This window comes from Emydura macquarii, unplaced genomic scaffold, assembly GCF_026122565.2.
Source record: "Emydura macquarii macquarii isolate MOO-44397 ecotype Brisbane River unplaced genomic scaffold, CSIRO-AGI_Emac_v2 contig_1348, whole genome shotgun sequence".
NCBI lineage: Eukaryota > Metazoa > Chordata > Testudines > Chelidae > Emydura > Emydura macquarii.
In genome coordinates this window covers 2,790,311-2,813,499 of record NW_027131485.1, presented here as the reverse complement: position 1 = coordinate 2,813,499, position 23,189 = coordinate 2,790,311, and the positions used below count along the sequence as shown (strand labels likewise).

General features: G+C 37.8%; 2 protein-coding genes across 7 annotated transcripts in view; one reads left to right on the top strand and one right to left on the bottom strand.

Moving 5' to 3' along the window:
* Window positions 1-23,189, bottom strand: part of CUNH7orf50 (chromosome unknown C7orf50 homolog) — a 177,079-nt gene that overhangs the window by 27,785 nt on the left and 126,105 nt on the right. For 4 of the 5 annotated variants that reach the window (XM_067550894.1, XM_067550895.1, XM_067550890.1 and 1 more), the window contains one exon: window positions 6,231-6,418. In XM_067550894.1, coding sequence (XP_067406995.1) covers window positions 6,231-6,418 — 188 coding nt within the window. Of the gene's footprint in view, window positions 1-6,230; window positions 6,419-19,670; window positions 19,692-23,189 lie in introns of those variants that run through there. The other variant, XM_067550896.1, reaches the window with a different exon arrangement.
* The window catches only part of GPR146 (G protein-coupled receptor 146), a 68,964-nt gene continuing 64,019 nt past the window's right edge, over window positions 18,245-23,189 (top strand). For both annotated transcript variants that reach the window (XM_067550887.1, XM_067550888.1), the window contains exon 1: window positions 18,245-18,807. The gene's annotated coding sequence lies outside the window, so the exon portion shown is untranslated. The remainder of the gene's footprint in view (window positions 18,808-23,189) is intronic.

Below are 23,189 nucleotides of genomic sequence, written 5' to 3'. Positions count from 1 at the left end.
GTAGAAAGCATTTTTTCAGAGGTTTATTCACATTCCATTTTAGCTATGAGCTAACTGTGACACATAATCTGAACAACTCTCCAGCGATCTTTATGCAATTCAGGATAACATACAGGCTTCTACATACACTGTATCTCTTCTCATAAGAGGAATTCCCTGTCTTGTCTAGTTAGAAGTGTGCAATGAGACATTGCTGCTCTGTGTGTTAGAGGCAACATTAACCCAAAGATGTCACAAATTCTCTAGCCTTTCGAACGTTACATTATTCAGTAACTGCATTCTGGGGAGACAGGCAAAAGTCAAAAGAAATCTGGATACAGAGATATGTTTAAGAATTTGCTAAAGACTTCTTGAACCTTAGATGTCCCATGCATTCGATTATGGAGTGGCTTGGAATTTATGGAAATGTTATAATGACACACACTGGTATAAACACTTGCCATCATCGTATATTTAAAACTTTACTATTTATATATTTATGCCTAAAATTATATGATTCTTTACGATTATATGGTAGATCCTATTTATTTTGACAGCTAAGAGTAATAGTCAAGGCCTAGAATTTAAAATTCTCCATAAAGAGTTTTCTTGCTGTTATTCTAAGGAAGAAAACCTATCCCAAAGTTTTAATAACATTTGCATTGGAGTCTGAACATTGTTTTGAACTTAATTTTCATGACATCCATATTATAGATTTTTTTATTTTAACACCATGGTGCAACATGGAGTATTTCAAAGGAAAGGGGGAAAATGTATTTTCAAAGTATTTTTTAGGAGTAGGTGATAGAGGACATCCCAGGTAGGGATAGTTCATAGCTGTATCCAGTGAGGGAGATTAATACATCTCTTTTTTCAATTCAGATGTGTAATGAAATCAATTTTGGCATCCTACTTTTGTTGGTTATATGTGAGTGTTCACTACATGGCTTCAGTGGGCACTAGATGAGGCCACATGGGCAGATCCATGTAACAGCGCGTTCCTAAATCAGACATGATTCCATGGATCAAATGAGTTGCCAAGACAAAGCAAGTTCTGCCTGACATTTTAGTACCATGGAAAGTCAATCAGGTTATCAATATCTCTAATTAGCACTCCCAGGAGTTGCAATATCCTTTTCCTGCAGCCAAGTAGCATTCAGAAAGGTGGGAATTTCCCCCCAACTTCAAAAGCTTCAAAGAAATTAAAAGAAGTAATTTCTAAACTCAGCCTTAAAACAATCCTCATTGATCATTATAAATGAAGAGCAGATACATCAGCATTAACAGGATGGCTTTTGAAACTAATATTTGATCCATGTAACCAAATGAACCCTATAATGAATCATCCTTTCTTTGTTCCCTTTTCACCCCTTTTATTTAATCTGGCATACTCCTAGTCTGTTTTCCTATAATTTGGTTCTCTTCTGTTCCCTATGCTCCACCTTCATATCTGTTTCACTGCACTATTTTCTCTTTCCCTTCCCATGTTCTTATAATCTCTCCACCTCCCCTCTGATTCCACATTCTCTCCCCTCTAAACCCCTTCAAATCTTTTCCAGGTCTCCTTTGATGACGAACTGGTACTTGCAGATTACAGACGTGCTGAGATCTCCAAGTTGAAGAAGCCAAGTTGGAGGGAGTTGTCAAAGCCTCTATTCTAAGGGTGAAGTGAAATGAGATAATAATAGAGGGGGTGGGGGCAAGGGTTTCTTCTCCCCCTTTCCTCTTATCAAAGGCCAGGGGAAGGGGAGATGGAAAACAGCCACATAGCCGTTCTTCTCCCTCTTTAGGAAGCAGACTGGAAGGAAGTGGAGGAAGCTTTGGTCTGCTATCTGCTTGTTCTGTCTGGTCTCACACTAGTGAACAGAAAGGAATCCAAATCTTATGGTGTGCACTGGGCTTTGTAAACTTATCCAAAGGACCAGCCAATGAGACAAATACCTGGGTTATCCCAAATCCAGTTTGGGCATAGTGTTTGCTAGCTGACACTAGCTTGTGACTTTTCCTTTTGGAACTGATTTGTCTTGACACGCAGCCATTGCATAAAGCCCCATGTACCTGTATAATTGTCAGGAAGGTCCATATTTAGATGAATCAGCAAGTTCAGATAAAATAATTACCTGAAGTTTTTGGAGGCTAGGAACAGTTTGGTTAACTTTTTAAAAAAAATGTTCATGCCTCTCTAACTTCTTTATTTCATCCAGAAGCAGAAACAGAAATATCAAAACACCAAAAAGAAAAAAAAATACTTTCATTAACCTTCTACTGCACCTAAAACCAAGACTAGGAAATCTCATAAGAAAGTCAGTTCTTAGAAGATTTACTGACTAATTTTTAATCAAACAAGACTAGATATGTTCAGCTGCTGAGCTTTGGGATGCTTTTGCAAAAGAAATATTTTGGTGGCTTCCCCATCACAAGCTCATACTATCAACTAATACTAAATATTGACCAACCTTCAAAGCTGCTACCTACCAGGGTAGTAGTACAAAGTGATTTTATACCTTATCCTTATAAGATACTATGACAATTAAAAACTATGCAAAAAAAATTTGACACAAAATTCAGTTGCGACAAAGACCAAAAATATTCTGATTAGATCTACATCATGCTTGGTTTTTATTTTTAGACATGGCAAACTAAGGATGTAAGCTGAGCCCTACAGCTTTCAATTTCCATGATGTTGTCAGGGCAGAGGTGTGTCACATCTGATATTATTTAAATACGCACTTAATTTAATTTAATTAATTAATTAAATTAAGTAATTTAATTAATTAATTAAACTGTTCCTCTTGCTAATGTGACTTACAATCCTTCAATTACAAGGTGGTATTGTCATCTGAAATCACTTTAAAGTTTCTGGTCAACTAAGAAGCCTTTTAATGAACATCCTTTATAGTTACAATGGATTTTCTTTTTGAAGTCAGCTGAAAAAATAGTCTGCTTTAGAGAATATTAGGTTAATTTCCTGATGATTTGTCCCTATTGGCTAACATATGAACAGTGAAATGATTAATGGATTGTACTTCCCGGGAATCCATCCCAGACAGAACTGATTTTACCTGGCTTGTTCTTCCTCACGTTCCCATTTCATTTTGTGCCCCTTACCCATTTGTGAACGTAGTCACCTATCCTGCTTAGGTCCGGGTTCATGACAATGCTGATCATAGTCATAGTCCTGCCTTTCATCAGAGCAGACCCTCTGGTGATAAAAATTGTGATTTACACCACCTGAGGATCTAGACCATAATATGTAATACAGTGGTATCCCATCATTGCATAGTATATTATGTCCCCAGGACCCAGACTTCTCTAATTCCTCCGCCCCTCATTAGTAACAACCTATAGTTCAATATCTAGCACTCTGTGCCTAAGTAGTACAGAACTTTCTGCAGGCAGTCAGCCAACAAGTGTTAATGTGGGAATTGGTGGAGGGACACATGCAAAAGCACAAGTTATTTCTGCCATGGAAAGTCACGTCTTGTTTAGTCTTGCTGTGCCATACTGGGTATTATTTTTAATGCAAGTGCGATTTTTATTGTTGGTGTTAGAGGCATCAGGAGATAAAGTAACCGATCAACAGATGCTACCTCCCCCATCTGTGCATGCTTTGCTCCCTCTTATAAATGTTATCCCTTCATTAATGCATCTCACTTAGGAGGATGAGGCATGTCTTGGGGAACAGATTCTACACACCAGAAAAGAAAGAACTCTAGCCTGCGGGCTGAGTGCTACTACCATTTTATTTTCAAATGACCCCATATAAAGTTGCTCCTGATCCAGTGGTTCTCAACCGGGGTATGCATACCCATGGGAGTATGCAGAGGTCTTCCAGGGGGTACATCAACTAATCTAAATATTTGCCTAGTTTTTTCTTTTTTTACAGTATCATTTGAAATGGGTTCACCTATCTCTGGTGAGGATATATTATTTACTCAGACCCACATAGTAGAACAGCTAAACAAAAGAACTAATAACTCTTGGAATATGTAAATAATCCCCTCTCTCCTAAAAAATAACAACCTAAATGTTCCCAGGCATCTCTGGCATATAGATCTGTATATGAATTTCTCACTGAAGGTTTTCTAATATTTTCCTCTGAATTCCTTAACTTGTCAAAAGAAGCTTCATACTGATTTCTCTAGGTGAATTCAGAAGCCAGAACCTGATGTGTTGTCCTGTTCATGAATGTGCTGTAGCTAATAAACTGAAATGACAGTCTCAGTCCTCTGTGAGGACCTGAAGTTCTACTTGTTCCGTAGAAGATTCACCCTGTACTTAGATAGTTAGGTTTCCATCTCGTTTAGCAACTATTTTATCTATGGTAAGTCATATTACTAGGAGGGTCAAAACAAACCCACAACATCCTTCTTTTATTTCAAATTTCATACAGCTCTTGTATCTGCATTACTGCCTTGTCTTCCAATATATCACTTTCTTCAGAAGATGACTGTAGGTATTACAAAACACAGGGACTGAAATTCTGGCCCTACTGAAGTCAGTGGGAGTTTTGCCATTGACTTCAATGTGGCCAGGATTTCATTCTAGATTCTCTTGAGGGTTAAAAACTTAGGCATATTCCTTTGCGACTGATTTAAATTCAGGTTGCGTGTTTTGTTGCCCATCTCTAGGGTTTTGGAAGCTTCCCAAATGAATAAAGATTAGGCAGATTTTTCTATACAGTAATTTATAATAGTGCACGATAATTAAATGGAGTTCAAGGTTAGAAACCTACATCGACATGTTTTCTCTGCAGTTCAGCATCTTACATTCTCTTTCTGTCAAGTTTACTAGACACAAGTCAGTGGTTTATGCAATAATCTGTTTGAGATCCTATTGCTGTATATAGCCACAAGACTCCATCTACTTATTACCTTATTACTACTACCAAACTGTGTATCAGCTGTACTTTGACAGCTTCAAGGTAATTTGGTATTAGGTCAAGTGAAACACTGTAGCCAAATTGATTTAATTCCAAATAAAAAATACCCTCACAAGGTGTCATAATGTACCACCTAAGAAGGCAAAAATCCACAAAGATAATACTAGAATATTAACCAAAAAACCCACAGCTTGTTCCATTGTTTTCCAATCCTGAAAACCATTATCTCCATATCCACCACTAATACACACACATTCCATAGTACAGTTGGAACAGATGGTAGCTAGCTGCCAAACCAACTGCAATTCAAAACAATAGTGAAGTATCCCAGCTGTTTTCCAGATTGAAAATATTATTGTCATTTAGCTAACACTCCACGATGAAATTTATGTAACAAAAATGCATGTGTCCCTCAGTCTGGAATGCAATTAATTTCCTCCCACCCCACTGAGAGTTGTAAGATGTAAGTAACCATTCAGACTGTCTGAGAATTTCAGTTTTAAGCATCATCAGAGACAGAAAACTAGGGCTATTCCAAGTGGTAACCTATTCTTTGTAACATACAAACTTCTGGAGTTTTCAGAGGCGCAGAGTAGTTTGCAGCTTGGAAAAAAACACCAGATACTACTTTCCTGTTGATCCATAATGTCTAATTGGCTGTAGCATGCTATGACAGTTTCATTGCATTTCTTTTTATTGTAAGCACAGGCTTTGTTTTATGCTGGAATTTTAAGTCTTACATACAGATATGCTAACTACAGTAAATAACTATTTGCAGTCTGAAACCAATCACTTAACTTGGCATGTAATTATGAACCTTTGGTATGCTTTGTACTTTACAAAGTTTAGTGAATCTAATTTATAATTTCCAAATGTCATAGATTGCTTTGGGCAAAATTAAGTAAGATTGCATGATCTCAAACCATTTAATGTAATTTCATTACATAGAGAGTAAAAAGCAACTGTGTCTCGTTTAAAACAACAGACTAAATAAACAGACCAAGTTCTCCCAATGTAACCCTTTTAGTGACCTTCGTTAGTAAAGATCTCAACAATCTCTGAAAGTGCAGCAATTCTAGGAATATTTATAACAGATTGTAAAATCTTCAGGGTAGTGACTGCTTTTTTCTTGTGTGTTTGTGCAGTGCTCAACACAGCTGGGCCCTGATTAGGACCCCGGGTGCTACTACAATACAAATATTAAAAGGGGATGGACCAAGTATGTCAACTGTGATGAAACATTAATTTAATACTTACCTGTAGGAATTTCTTTTGAAGTACTTTTGTTTAGTTCAGCCGGGCCTGGATTTCTAATAAAGTCTACAGATTACTTTACTAGGGAGCTTTGTAGGGGTTTTAGGGTTCTTACCTGCTTAAATATTCCAGTGCCAATTCAGCTCCCGATGGCTTTTTGGGCTCTTCTTTCTTAGCAGCAATTCCAGCTTCCCGCATTAGTTTTTTTTCTTCCTTCTTACGCTCTTTCTTTAGTTTTCTTTCCAATGTCCTCTTTTTCTCTGTGTTAAGTTCATTCGCCTCCTCCACCTCCTTTTTTGTTCTCTGAAAGAAAATACAAGAGTAACTTTAATTGAAGAGCTCATGAAATAGTTCATACTAGAAGCCTCAAGGTGGTAATTTTACTGTATGTTCTTCTATCAGTCTCCTGTACTGTCAAATGCTACTGTAAATAATTATATTTTAAAAGCACCAATCTCCACAATGAGCAAGGCTACAGAAGAATTGTTCTTTTCTATGTAGACTTTTATACCATGCTCATTACCACATTATCTGAGTGCCTTCCAGTAGTACATTAAGTTACATTACTAACATCTGTCACCTGCTGTTAGTTCTCTCAACCTCTCCTCAAGGGGAGAAGTATGTGCAGTGAAGTGTTTTGTTTTGGTAGGATTTATATATATATATATATATATATATATATATATATATATATATATATATATATATATATATACACGTTGCTATTAGGGATGTAAAAATTCCTTAATGAGCAATCCCTTTAAACATTCTAAATATAGACCTTTAAGTGGTTAAGCCTCTGAGAGCCTTCCACTGTGAAGTTCAGTTGGGGGAAAGAGAAGCTAAGCAGAATCATGTGGATTTGGCTCTTGGAAGGGAGACCAAAAGACGTGTAGGTCAGCCTGTTTAGCGTTTGCTGATTTACTGCAATGACCTGCTACTTTTGTAAGCTTAAATAACGACACACATTGCATTCCAGCTTCATAAATACTTTCTATTGTTTAAAAATTAAAAGGAAAATGGTTAAAAATGGTTAAAGATGCATAAAAAATTCTTGCATTACATTTCAGCTTTATAAATAGTTTTAAATGTTTAAAATTGAAAATGAAATGGTTAAGAATGGGGGAATTAAAGAGTTGACATGCCGATGACTGGGGGAGTTACTGACTAGTGATTTGTGTGTTAATGACTGAGTTGCTCAGTTAATGAAGGAGACCAGCAGCTCCTCCCCACAGCACAGGGTCTCTGAGCTGCTCTCCTGTTCTAGCCAGCCCAGCGGTCCCCACACATGCTGGATGAGCAGCCCCCTCAGCTAGGTAGCTGGGGCTCTTGGGGATGAACCAGATCAGCACCCTCCTCCCCACACATGCTGGCTGAGTGGGCCTGTCAGCTGAGTAGCTTGCACTCTCCAGGACAAGCCTTCCTGCCACCCTCTCATTTAAATGTTTGATTAATTCGCTAAATGGTGAGACTGCTGCTCACTGTTTAAACGTTTATCCTGTTACATCCCTAGTTGCTATGTGTTTATATTCGAGAGGACAGGGTTGAAAAAATGTGCCTTGCACTCGGGGATGGAAGATAGAGATGTTCGTGATGATCCTTAGCTCCTGCGTGAGTTCCTTCCACTGTCTTGGAGCAGCCCCTCCGAAAGTTCTGTCTCCTGCACAGATGAGCTTCACCCTTGTTGTAGACAGTTCTAATTTGGTAGAGGAATTGAATCATCAACTATGGTCTTCATCCTGAAGCTTTAGGCAATGTGGATATCCTGGGCCCAGACCACTGAGTGCCAAAGACTTTGCACCTTGTGAGTGATGACTGAGAATTTGAACCTTGTTTGTTTTGGCTTTTTTTCATCAGAGGAGAGAGTGAGAAAGAGAGTGTGCCTGTGTTATATTTCATATATTTCATGTATGCCAAATAAACATGTTAGCATGTGGTATACTTATATATTTGGTTATTTATAATTATTTCATCTTCAGTATGAATAGCTGTTCCACCTGCAAACCTAAAGAAACTTCAATTTCCCCCCAGCTTGGAGTTTCATTAAGTTTGTGGATGGAACTACTATTCATACTGAAAATGGAATTACTAGAAGTGACAAAATACTCACATAAGCATACCATATGTTAACATATTTATTTGGCAACCATGAAGTGCATGAAATAGAATACATTGTACTAGCTAGGGAGAATCTAGTATAAATTCACTTACAGTGCACGTAGTAAAAATATGTTATGTGGCAAAAGATGAGACTTGTATAAAATCCAAGAATATTATGACATTTTGGTCCATGACAAACTTATAGGCAATAATTCCACTGAAAGAACATACCTAACCTAATCAGTTTTCTTGGTTATAAACTAAAGGTGTGGGAACTTCCAGTTGGTGTAATATTACATCATTAGTTACCCCCCAAAAAAAAAAAAGTTTCAACATTTTAGGAAATTTTTTCTTCCTGCATGGAAATTCCCCATTGTCTGAAACTAATAAGGATTGCTCATTCTCCCTCTTCTCATGCAGGGACTGTATCCGGATGTCTTTCACAGATGTAAACTATATGATGAGTAGGCCCTACTCACCATAGACACATAATTACCTCAATTCACATCTGATGGAGAATGACTGAAGATGCTGTGTGACAGCCTGTAGCAAACGGGAATTTTTTCGCTCTATGGCTTGTAGCAGGGTGGCCTCAGTAACATCGCAATTTTCCGCAGCTCTGATCTCGGCCTTGAAAGTACTGCAGGATAAGTCGTGAGGTGTTTGTGACTCTCACAATGATAATGCAAAGCTGAGAGGGCTCCATGTCTCTCCGGCAATGGTGTTCGTGCGACAGAGACTGAAGGGTTTAGAAAAACGGTGCGAAAAAGCATTTGTCCGTTTGTTTGGGACAAGAAGGGAGGGGGAGGGAGCACGTTGCATCATAGGACGATGACAACCTTCCCAAAAGCCTCTGCGTCTAGTTGCACTGTGGGATAGCTATCCACGGTGCACTGCTTTGATTGACTTGCTATCCACGGTGCACTGCTTTGACCCAAACACGGCAAGTGGGATGCAATATCCCAACACAATGAGTGTGGTGTGATTACGCTCCTGCGACTTATAAAATCTGGCAGGTGAAAGTCGATTTAAAATAAATTGACTTCACTCCACAGTGTAGACATACTCTGTGTGTACCCTGTTTGTGATGTATAACAAGCTCCTGTAGAGAGGGGGGTGTTTCTAAATCTTGTGGAGAGCTAACACAGGAAGAATCATCAACACATCTAGCAAGGACTTTGGACTTGCTAATAACTCTTATTCATTAGCCCAACACCCATGAAACAGTAGTATTGTGCACATGAACCCAGCATGACTGGGGTATGCGGTTTCATATGGGGATTTCATGGCTATGTTTATAAGCAGAGATGTTTCTGGATAGAAGAGGCTGACCACGGCCAACAGCTAGAGGGACTTGATACAGGGGAGACAAGGGACTTTCTGCCTAGCCTGTACATGGACAGTCCTGGGACTCAAACAGAGATGAGAGCTGTCTAACGGGTGGGGATTGTGTTCAGCTGTTTGTTGTTTTGCCTAGATCTGTAACTCTCCTGAGCTGTCAAACGTAGTGTGTGAATTTAAGAAGTTCATTTGCAAAGCATGTGTTCCTTACTGTAATGTATCCCCAAAACTTAGACTATAAACCAGAGTGCCCACAGGGATAGAACCCCGCGGTTGGCATACATAAGCAACTGAGAAAGTTGGTGGAGGAGGGGTGGGTTTCAGTATTAATTCCAGGGCTTAGGGGAGTTGGACTGCAGAATCCCATATCCCAAGGAAAGGGGCCACACAGTGAGTCTGCATCCTGGGAATATTCCTAATAGGCCAGAACTAGAGACTGTGTCTGGATTCTGCCCAGGCCCAGCTGACTTGAAAACATTTGGGATTCAACAGTTAGGTCTGATTATTACAGCATGGTGACCATACAGTAGGTGGACTCAGCCAAGTCTGTAACAGGTCCCATAATACCCCTTTTAGCTTTGAGATGGCATTTATAACAAGAGAACACATTTGTTAAAAATGAATCCCCCGTGAGGAGAATTTCAATTATGTACTGACAGTTTCAAAGTACCTGTGGTATCATACTTCAAAAGCAGGGGAAAAAAATTCCAAGGGATATTGTTATCACAGCATCAGGAGCTCATGGAGGCAAAACTGAACTCACACACCAACAATATAACTAACTATTCTCTCTGCCTCCTCCTTACCTAAGACTGCAACCAGAATTGCACAAAAAGATAACCAATTATAATAAAGGGCGGGTTGAATTACACTTCCTTATTAAGGACCAAACCCTTCATGGGTCAATCAATGAATGTTTATGAAGTGCTTTAAAATGAAAATCACAATGTAAATGCTAGAGTATTTTTATTATAATAATAATTATTATTTATATGCAGAGGGAAGGACATGTTAGATCAGTGGTTTTCAACCTATTTACCATTGTGGGCCGCACATGTAGCTCTTTATGTGTTATGTGGGCCACATCCACACAATATATATATACTACCTGTATGACCCTGAGGATGTCGCTTGGGCCGCAGCTCTGTGCTAACTGGGCCACAAGTGGCCCGTGGGCTGAGAACCACTGTGTTAGATTAAACAATACCTGTATGCAGCCTAATTTGCCAAAGACACCTGCTGAGAACCAAACATTTTTCTGTCTGGATTCACGTATCATCCATGTTTCCTCTGACTCATCTCCCCAACCTGGTGTTTTCAAAAACTAAACTGATCTCAGCAAGGCAAATATTTGAATAAACAAGGGAAATTCAAAGAAAGGAGATTTGCTTTGTTCCCAAAATATTTTCTTGAACAGAGGTTGCAGCCAGCATGCACATGCACAAACACTTAGAAACATCAACAACTCGAGTATGCACTGCGTTTGTATTGAAGAGGTTTTGTAACTCATACCGAAAAGAATTAGTATCTGGAATGAAGGCAGGAAAGTAATTATTTTACAGGAAGAGACGTTTTCACTTGATAAGCTGCTGTAGTATTTACTGAAATAACAATCCAGCCATGCAAAATCCAGGAAAATCACAGAGTTTAGTCATTCCTAAAATGTTTGTGAAAGATTACTATAGCGGCTGTCCAATAGAGGACACACTACATTTAATCTTCTTTTAACAATAATGTAATGGATGTGTTTACTTTTCTCCTTGAGCCATGAAGCTTTCAAATAAAGTGACTGTGGCACATCATTAGAATAGTTCTGATAAAGAGACCTCTTGCGTCCGCATACTTCCAGTAAATATGCATCTCTGTACCTTCTCTTCCCCCACACATTCCTCACATTATCAAAAAGCTCTTTATCCCTCTCCCTGCTGCTCCAGTAAAAACAAAACAAGTTGCTGCATCCCTATAACTAGATCCAAATACATCACTGACAACACTTGTTTCAAGCATAACAATTTTTGCTTTTCTGTGCCATCTGAAACAAAAGCACTGTTCTCCCTTTAGACTGGAATTTATCCTGTGTTAAGAGAGTCAGGGTTTATACATCAAGGTACCCTTCTGGCAGAACATCCTGTAATCCATTCTGATTAAAACATGATCCATCAAGGCTTCTGTTCAAAGTTCCCAACACATTCACTATAAAAATGCTAAGAATTTTATAATTCACAGAATCGTTCTAATTATGCTGAGCTTTACCTTTCCTACCAGCTTAATCAGTTTTTATAAATATATTTACTGTGGAAGCCAGGAGTTTCAGTCTTGCTAATGAATATTTGTATGCAATCTAGCTGCACACCATACATTAGATTTAAGTATCTAAGAACGAGTGCAAGCCACAAAATCATAGACCAACATTTTTCAAATTACTTTCAAGGGTCATCCTGCCCTTCAGCCCCATCAATACCTCCACTGCCCGCCTCCAACACTCCCATTGCCCCCTCCAGTCCCATCAAAACCCTCACTGCCATCTTCGTCTCCTCAACTAATGCCCCCATTCAATCTCTCTGCTGAGTATAAGGCATCCAAAACTGAAACCAGAACTGCACACAAAGATAATCAATTATAATAAAAGGCTGGTTAAATTACACTTCCTTGGTGCCAAGCTCGTAATATGTCATTCTATGAATGTTTGTGAAGTGCTTTAAAATGAAAATCACAGTGTGAATGCTAAGTATTGTTGTTATTATTTACATGCAGAGGGAAGGACACGTTAGATAATATAACACCTGTATGCAACCTGATTTGCCAAAGACACCTGCTGAAAGCTAAACATTTGTTCTTTCTGGATTCACATATCATCCAAATTTACTCTGACTCATCTTCCCAACCTAGTGCTTTCAAAGACTAAACTGATCTCAATAAGATAGAGAGCCGGGGCTGTTCATCCTCCCTGAATACCCCCATCCACCCCTCCTTGCTGCAGCCATGGCCTGGGGAGGAATAGGTCATGACCTGCTCCCTGACATAATCACCCGCCCCCACACCTACTCTGGGACCTGCCTCCATCTCATGATGCCGTGGCTCTCTGTGACACCATTGCAGCCTCACATTTCAATTCTCTCTCCTCCCTCATTGTCATAAGTAGAAGCAGAGCAGGGGTCATTTACAATACCCAGAATCTGACCCATATGATTCTGGATAATGTAGTTTTTATGCGGGAGATAACATTAAATTGCAAATGAGAGTCTCCCTGACATACTGGAAAACTTGGTCAGTCTGCACAAAGCTTGGATTTGAATCCAGCTTCCTCAAAGTTTGAGGAGTGTTCATATCCAGGGTTTTGGTTTGATCTCATCTTTACTTAAAGAGCAACAATAAAAATAAGTCATGACTTCACTTGTTTTATTTAGATCAGTGATTCTCAACCTTACCGGACTACTGTACCTCTTTCAGGAGTCTGATTTGTCTTGCGTACCAAGTTCCACCTCACTTAAAAATTACTTGCTTACAAAATCAGACCTAAAAATATAAAAGTATCTCAGCATGCTTACCGAAAATTGCTTACTTTCTCATGTTCACCATATAATTAAAAAAATAAATTGGAATAAAAATATTGTACTTACGTTTTAGTGTATAGCATACAGAGCAGTATAAACAAGTCATTGTCTGTATGAAATTTTAGTTTGCAGTGACTTCACTAGTGCTTTTTATGTACCCTGTTGTAAAACTTAGCAAATATCTAGATGAGTTGATGTCCCCCCGGAAGACTTTTGTGTACCTCCAGAGGTACGTGTACCCTGATTGAGAACCACTGATTTAGATTATAAATATTTCAAGTTTTCTTTTTCCATCTTTGTAATATGGCATGGTAATTTATGGTCTATGTTTTTTGAAAAATATAATAATTATAATGTAATCCATATATGAGAATGTGATACATTTGTTTGTTGATTGATAAATTTGAAACATGTGCAATACATTTGCTTATTTGCAAAGCCTGCTGCCAGCTATCATACCACCTTAGGCTGTGAACTCATTAGATCTCAATCTAAACAAAGTCAGGCTAGGTCAGTGTTTCAATGAAAAACATCCAGAGGAAACCCAGTGGGTTTTGTGATAAAGGAGGTAGCACTCTCTTCAATTTAGAGTTCTTCCTGAACCAACACCCTAACAAAGTATTAAGGGGCATTTTGCCAGCACATGTGCCATCTTTTGAATAAAACAGACAAAAATTCCTAACCAGTTGTGCTCATCGAAGAGCCACGTCACTTTCAAGAGTAAGGAGGGATGCTAGCTCTGATGTCTTCACCAAATTCCTATTTGGATAAGTACTTTCTGTCTATTGTAACTTAAAACTCCCCTTGCAGTTACAGTTTACTTGAAGTTGTCTTTATTTCTTCATTTCTTAGTGTTGTTGCACTTGTTTCGCTCCAGAGGTGGGTACATTTCAATGGTGGGCAAAGTGATTCCAATATATTACTATAAAATAACTGCAATATTTCTAGATAACAATACTATAGTAATAAAAGGCTTTCAAAAATTATGCACTGGAATATTATCCATATAAAAACCAGTGCTGTGAGTTTGGCTAATATCATGTACTCCCTCCTAATTCAGTCACACACTTTCAGAAACTGCTTCAATCTATACCACATGACAGCAATCCTAAACTTTGTTGGTGAAAATGAAAAAACTGTATATATAAGAAAACCATAAATAGTAAGGGACTGGCTAGCTCTGGACACTGATAGCACACTAAGGAACTATATATTTTTAAGTCATTGATTACAATTTGAAACAGGTCTAACAACTAAAAGTCCCTACCCTCCGATAACTATTAATAGGCTTTGATAAGAGAGTTGGTGGTTTCAGTTTAGTTCCTAGCTGTCAGATATTTACATCATAACAGGCATCCTTACTGGCTGACTAAGACGACAGGTTAAGGACTGAATGGGAAAAGAGACACAAAAATACCCTCACCCTCATAGAGATGGTCCTTCTAGGACAACACTGAGGAATATTGGCTGGGCAGTGTGGGGAAGCTCATACAGAACCATTGTTCATGCGACATTTATCTACAGAGGACTTCAGTTTCTAGGGCCACCAATAGTTTCCAGGTCTTTCATCAATATGAGATTTCACACTAGCTACACTGAAAATAATCTATTTTAATATTTTAAAATTAAGTGTGTTCTTGAAATAAAATATTAAAATACATTTTATAAGAAGATCTGGTAAAAATAATTCAGGTTACAAATCAATGTGCATCAGATACAGAAAGGGGATGTTGAAACACCGGAATTATTTACATTGAGGAAGGTCATGCACCACAAAATGAATAAATACATAAAAACTACAATTTTGCTTTCCTAACAGACACTTTTAAAAAATTAAGTACCTAGTGCAATAGCAGGTAGGAACTCAGCAAATTACATAAGGCCATCTACAAGGGTTGGCATTAAACCACTTCCTCTCTACAAGAACAACAAAGAGATGGGAGGCAGGAGAGGGGAAAAGGTAAAAACCATACATGTATGTTTCCCATTTGGTTTAACTTCTTATGCATAAGCCAGTCAGACATGGGCTCTGGTGGTCTGTCAGGGAGAATCAGTTTCAAAAGTCCTCAGCTGAGGAAGCTCTGCTCCTTACCAGAGTGCATAAAACCAGGAATCTACAAGAGCCACCTAGATGATCTCAGCTGTCTCTCTTCTAAAACTTTACTACGCAATCTTTCCAACAGCCAGTTGGCAGATCCATTAGGGTTTCAACAATGATCACCAGCACCTTAGACTGCACTCAGAAATGAAAAGGAAGCCAGTGGGAAGATTTGAAGTGCTCATAGTGGCTCCCCCCACTGAGTGGGGAGACAACAAATGGGGTTAAATAAAAAGCTTTGTCGACAGGAGCAGCTGCAGTTTTACAGCTGTGAAGCAGGAGAAAGTCAGAAGTGGTTGTCTGTTCATGTCAGTCACTCCAGAGCCCAGTTACACTTCCATCAAAAACTAACGGAAGGAAGACCTGGCCAGTAAGATTAATAACGTCCCAGTTATTACCAATTAGGCTCTGGGCCACAACTGTCTTAAGGCTGTGTTCTTTGTTACCTGTTCTGCTTGCCAACCCATTCTAAGCAATGTCCTTGTTAACCCCTGGCAATAAGAAGCACAAACTGAGCCAAGTGGCCACACATTTGGCTGCTCCATTGTGACCAATGCTGCAGAGTACTGTGTCGGGGCCCCATTAGGAACGTGGGAGAACTACTTGTGGCCCATTGACTGCAATTCGGTCATCCTTACACAATTGGAAGTGACTACAAAGAATGGGGAGAAACAACACAAAGGAATCACACAATGCTGAAGACAAGAAATAGCACCACAAAATGGTATGAAAAAGGGAGGGAGCCAAATTCACCATTGGTGCAAGTGGATCCAGCTCCACGAAAGTCAATGGAGTTGCACCCTTTTCTGTTAGCATACAGCAGAAGACAAAAGGGGAATGGAAGACCATGGACAAGGATGAAGAGATATGACAGAGTTAAAGGAAGCAACAACAAAAATTCAGATGAACAAATCTTAACATGATTAACAGTGACAAATATACAGATTTCCCTAAAAAAGACAAGAAAGGACTCTCACTTTTCTCCTAGCAGAAGCATTATATTGCCTTGGTTTTTGGTTTAAGTCAATGTAATCAGAGTTATTCCCATTTTTACAGTGATGCCAAAAGGGGCTTGTTCACACAAGTGACCAAAAATATGATTAATTTCATTTTAATAAGAAGTCTTTTGACCCCAGTTTTAAAGTTAGCGTACCTAAAATATTCAATGTCTTCCCCCGCACTCAAAACACCACACACTGACAGATTTGTGGCCACTTTCCAACTAAAAAATTCCAACACCTATAAATATAATTTAAAAGCCGCAAAGAACCAGGCCAGAGTTACACAACTCTCAAAAGCAGGGTTAATAATGAAAAGGTTGATAGATGATTTATTAATTGAGGCTTTGCCAAACAATTACGTTGTAACTATAACTACAGAAACTAAATAAAAGAACTCACAATCATACAAACTTCTTTAAACCATTATTTTCTGTAGTTTACCATCTTATGAACAGAGAAAGTATGAGCATAATGATCATTTTACGTTTCTTGAAGATACAGAGAGCTGACTTGAAATCAAAGTAACATTTTCCCACAATATACGCCTTTCAACAGATAGACATTTTAAAGGATGCATTTCACATAATACAAAACTTACTTTATAAAAGTACTATAAAGTAATTTGTTTTTTACTGGATTTTTAGGCCATCATAATATGCTCAGAATCCAATAAATACATATAAAATATACAAACAGTATCTGGACAAAAGAATAAATATTTTTAAAGTGACACACTGTACAAAGAAATAAATTGTTGTTTCTTTAAAAATAATTTTCATAAAAGCTAAATTGTTCTTACAATCTTACAACTCTTGGCAACAGAAACAGTGAGATGAAGTTACATTAACTTGATTTGGAAAGATTTCTATAGATGCAATTCAGGCAGAAAAACCTCAAGTAAGTTCTGCATGAAGCCAGATTTAAATGAGAACAAGCTTTTATATCTTTCTGATCCAGGAAAGGATTCTTTCAGCTATTGTATACGTGACGGGGGAAAAAGTGCATGTGTACACACAGAGACATACAGTATCTATCTCCCAAACACAAGAGGCAGGTATCATTTGCAATTAAAATTGAATTCCACAGGCATGCAATTTTACTGGCATCAAAATGTAGCAAACTAAAAGCTTAAACTATTTCATACATCTACATACATGCTTGTGAAGAGTACACCAAATGTTATCAATAAAAAATGCTGAATAAGAAAACGATTTAGTAAATTTAAATTAAATAGAAGAGTTTAAGTGCAATGGGAGAAAATTATTTACAAAAACTATTATGTCAATTAAATTCCACTAGAATGTATGTTCCTTTGAAAGTGATATGCACTGAAACTAATCAAGTTCTAAAACATGAATTTGTATTTCATTTCTCAATTTCTATTGGCCATAATTCAGTGTCATTATTCTGAACACAACACAGATCTAAGGAACAACAACAAGCAGTCTTGCTAATACAGTTTGCTTATCCTGTAACTATGGCACTGACAGGAATCTGTACATCTCTGCAGTACTATTTTACTTATTCCCTTAGCATGGTTTGCTTAATTAAAACATCTCATTCAGATTAAATAGCAATGCAGCAGAAGACAGAACAAGATCAGAAAAACTAAGAAATCACTTTTATCCATTTATTCATACTTCCATTTGTAAAAGTACTCCATCCTCTGCTAGCCCCTCAGAAGAACAAATGAACAGAATGATTTTAAATAAAAGGAGTCCGAGATTGTTATGGGAACATTTGAATAAACAGCATAGCATTCAGTACTTGAATCATCATCAACAAAGTTCTCTCTTTAAGGGTGCGGATAAAATTATCCCAAATTTTGAACAGCTTTAGATATAGGAAAGGTAGAAACAGAGAATAAGATGTTTTGAAGTCCTTGTTGGAGAAGAAAACAAGAGCTTGGTCTCCTCCAATGAAAGAAGTACCACAGAGAGTAGGCAGGTTGCCAGGCAAGCTCAGCAGCGTGACCACACTGCATTGAGTTTCTTTAATGAAAGCCAGGAAAGAACACATTACACAGTGTTTCTTCTGAGAACTAGCTAGCCTCCAGTGATTGAAATCAATAAAAACAGTCGGCATGGGGCCCAGTGGGGGAAGAGAGAAATCTCTACTACAGCGTTCAGTTTGCTCTCCACTTTCTCCGTCTCCCTAAAGTTAAACTTTGAACACCAAGACAAACTACTTCATTTTCAGTACTCAGAAGATTCTGAGGGGGGTGGGAGGAAGATAGAGTTTTAATTTTCCTTCTGTTTTCTATGCTCCCTCCGCTAGCTCACGGAGTTCAGAAAATGAAAGAGTTGTACTTAATTTGAAACCTACTCGGAAGAACTTCTACAGACAAGTGCATCATCCTACACTTCAGAAAAGGGATGAATTTTACAATAAAAAGATGTTAAGTGGTGAAAGAAGAAAGCAAAATGGAATCTTATTCAGCAAAAAGTACACTTACTGGATATAACATCAACCACTGCTGTGAAGATTTTTGAAACTGCATTCAAAAGAGTAAGACCGGTACAATACACAGTCTAAAGCAGCTGAAACTTATAAAAATACATGCTCAACGCAACAGACAGGATCACAAGGAAAGTAGTGGTAAGTTGGAGCTGTTTTTAATTATTTAGTCTCTCGAGTTTCAAATCAGCAATGCACATTTCCACTGTAGTTTCTATAAAAAGTTTTAAGTGTTTTCTTGTTAACTCAACTCTTTGAAGACTGAATATTTAAAGTTACATAATATTTAAGCAATTTGATTTATACCATTTTAAAATTCTGCTAGGTCACTGATCTTCACAGAGAATTATCAAATATTCACAGAATACATTTCCTTTGTATTTTTTGTTTAGTTTTGTTTACTGACAAGGTACAATCATGCCATTACACAACTCCACCCACTCCATGTTCTGTGCTCTAGGTCTGTTTTGCTATTTTAATTATGAAACCCTACAGAGTCCACAAGCTGAAATGGAACTGGATTTGAGAAACTGCCAGTAATGAAGTTTTAATATGGTATATATTTATCTGTTTTACAGAGCACGTAATCACCATAGCAGCTACACTACGTACCTAAACTGAGTTTGGTGTGCTGATTTAAACAATAAATTATAGCAAATTGTATATATGTTGGTTAGTCTTAACTGATACAGAATGTACACGTAGGTTATCTTTTAAAGACATTTCTTAATAATTTATTAATACACCTAAGGCGGCTTTTTTTTGGTATATTGTTTGGAAAATGTTACATAAGTATGCTCAGCACTTAAACTCCAGCCATTATACTAACGACATAACATTTCACAGGCAACTACTAGTAGAAAGTGGTACAGCTAGATAATTAATGCAGCAAACCCTTCCATGATATTTCAGTCAATTTTAAATAAAACTTCTCATTTAGATTATAATGAGACTACTATAAGGGATAGGTCCTGTCCACAGCAAGGATGAGTGAAAATACTGACTGTGCATCTTCATAGGTTCCAGCTAGGGCAGGAATGGAGTGAGAGAGCCAGCATACCTTAGTGTGGGGATACCTTTTGAGCAAGAGCACCATACATGACCCTCTGTGCTGGCTAGCACGTGCTGGTGACAGCAACATATATGCTGACCCGTTGCAGATGGGGAGGGGAGCAGAATTGGGTTCCTCTCAAGCCTCCTGAGGAATGTGTCGTGTTGGCTGGTGCAATAAGTATTTTCACCTCCCAGAACAATCCTGTAAGTTATAGAGAGAGCATGCCTGAATGATTGTAGGGGTGGAGGATGGGAAGAAGAGACTTTCTGTGCGTCCCCACTTGTGCTCCAGCAGGCAGAATTCAACCTTTTGTGCTTAAAACACACATTCAAAGCAGAAGCCTCATTTATGCCAGGGATAAATTTTAAGGAATACTTCATGTTATAAAGAAGTTCACTCTAATTGTTGGAAGCCACTGAAAAATGAAAGTTTGGTATTTTAAATCCTTTTGGTTAATTTTATTAAGCTAGGAAAGAATCACATTGGTGACAGTTTTGAAGAGCTGTATGATATTCTCAATTATCTTTTACAATCTACTTACGGATATAAATATTTGATGATCCACATTGAAAGATCACTTCTTAAGTCAGAATTAGCTCAAACTTAAGCCCTGGTCATTTGTACAGTCATATTGTTTGCATGCAAATGAGGTAATTATATGTGCAGATTAGTAGCTAGGTGTGCAACTGTCTGCTTTGCTTGCACGATTGTGGGATTTTATTGGTAAAACAGGTGCACGAACATTGTGCAGGTGCACCCATTGTTCCTGCTTTGGAAATCCGGCCTTTTATTGCCACTTAACTGTTTCCATTACATGGAAATATAAAAGACACTCAGTTTTGCAAATTACCAGACTAACAATGGAATTGGATAAAGTCACCATAACTGAATTGAGGAGCTGTTACTTGTGCATAAGTATGTACTTAAATATTTTTAAAAGCATATATTTTTTCAATCAAAATAATAATTTCAATCAAGGTAATAATTTTGGAGGTAGCAACACATTTTAAAAATTATTTTCATAGTTCCAGTATTTAGCACCGTAAACAAAAAATTTACTTGACAGAGCAAGAGCTCAACATATAATTAAATGACATCAATTAAACATAAAAAGAACAAGGCTACAATTAATGAAAGTGACAAAATATTGCTAGTTTTTTTACATATGCCCCAAATTCCACTCTCTTTTCCCCTAACCACTCATCTGCTCATCCAAAAATGTTTTCCTTGTTTTGTTCTTCGCCTCCAGAGGCCACTCTGAACAAATGACAATACCTAAGGTTTGGGAATGTTGACAGTCACTCCCACAACAAATCGACTAGCCTTTTTTTTTTTTCTTTTTTTTTTCCTATTCTTCCAGCAAAATACATACCTATGCAGAGAGATCTATATGCCACATACATCCTGCTTAAGACTTCAAAATAGGGCTTAAATGTGACTTAAGTAATACAGATGGCTTGTACTGGCCCTCTGTTTGAGGTGAATTTCATATACCCCAAACTAATGTCCTTTCAAGTAGAAGAACAAGAAATGGCTTCTAGTTCCTAGAAAAGTCTATTGACTCTATTTCTGTCCCCGGTAGAATTTCTCAAATGACAGGAGGCTCAGCAATATTTCTTCTATATTATTACAGTTGTCAGACTGTTTCTAATACAACATATTACATTTCTGTGCCATACAAAAAGCATCAGGCATCTAGTTAAGAAGAAAGGTCTTGAGTGGGGATGATACCTCAACAGTCATACCAAAAGGCTGAACTTTATATGGATTTTCATTCACTCCAATAGTAAGAATCAAAGACAATTCCCTCCAGACCGACAGCTCCACCAGCAGCAGTCCCAATTCACCAACCCATAGTCATACTTCAATCAAGAAGGTCTGGGATCTGAAATAAACCTACTTCTTTTGTTGGAGTAGATATAGAATATAATCCTTGGACTCTTGTGTTTCTCCTATTTCAGCGGCCTTGGAAATTGCCATAGCACCAGAAATAATTTGGCTCCAGTTAACAATTCTGTTGCGTAGTCCCTCTCCCCCTCCCCCACCCCTTACCCTTATGGAAAAGAGCAGTTTAAAAAAAATATAATATTTTATAACAATCAGCAAACCAGATCAAGGATTTTTTCCAGGAAGAGAGGAGGAAGAATGTGACAATTCTATTTTAGTCTCTCATATCCACATTTTTATGAAGGAGCAGATTTGGGGATATGAACACAATTTGAATAGGGTGTTAAAAAACAACAAAAACACACACACACAAACCTAACCAGCAATTCATTAAAAAAAGTGTAGATCTTGCTCCAAATATCTCAGGCACTTACCTACCCATTTAAAGAGCTGGATAACCCAACTTGGCTGAAACATTATATCTGTCTATACTGGGTAGAGAAAGGATGTTTTAGTCTCTCGCAGATAAACACAATCCGACACTTCTTGAATTTCAGAAAGCCTTTGGCCATCTTGGCCCAGCTCTTCAAAAGATATTGAGGCATCTAGCTCCCTGGGAGTTAGATGCCAAAATACCTTTGAGGTCTGTGCCTTCCTACTTATACTGGTGGTTCATGCTGATGGCATTAGATGGATTCAACTGAGCACTTTCAGTTTGTCCACTGATGTCATTACCCAGCTGATGGACTCAAACTGATTGGTTTTCAGTAGATTATCTACTTTAATATACAGACAATCTGTAATCAAAAATGGGTTACCGAGGACACAATTTTCTTCTACAAATTGAGAAGTTAATGGAGGCGTGGGACTCTAATTATTAAATGAAAGATGATGGGCAGTGTTCTCTAGGCAAGATAGTTTTCTGCAACTGCTATATACAGAGTCCTGATATTTCACTTAGGGAGAAATAAATTCTTGTTGTAAAAGGTAATGAGTTTCACAATTTTGCATACTTTTAAAAAAGTATCTCCTTAATTACTAATCTGTTGTCATTAGTGTCGGCTCGAGAATTCAACAGAATGTGCATCTAGGAGAAATTCATGTTCTGGGATTCATTCGCTACCTTCATCTCTCTAACCGTACATCCTTCCACATAAATTAAGATAAAGGATTACCTAACTGGAGAGTGACAAACTACTAATTTGAGAGAACCAGGACCTCTATAATTTGATATATTAGGGACCTTTAAATAACTACTTAAATATTCTACCATTTAATTCTTATAATTATTATATACATATATGTACTTCTATTTGCCATAGCTCAGATATTGGACAGAGATCCAAAATGGACTAAGAAAACAAATAATGTGGGCAATGTTAAATTATGGGAATTCATTTTTAGCATAAATAACTTGTTCTATAACCTCCCAATTCACTAGTCTATATCTCAACACGTATATTTCTCACAATAATAGCTAGAATGCTATGGACCTGATTTTCCATTGCCCAGTACATTCAGACCTGTGCAAGCTGAGCAAGATATGCTATCATTCTGAATTGGCAGCAGCATCTCAAACTTA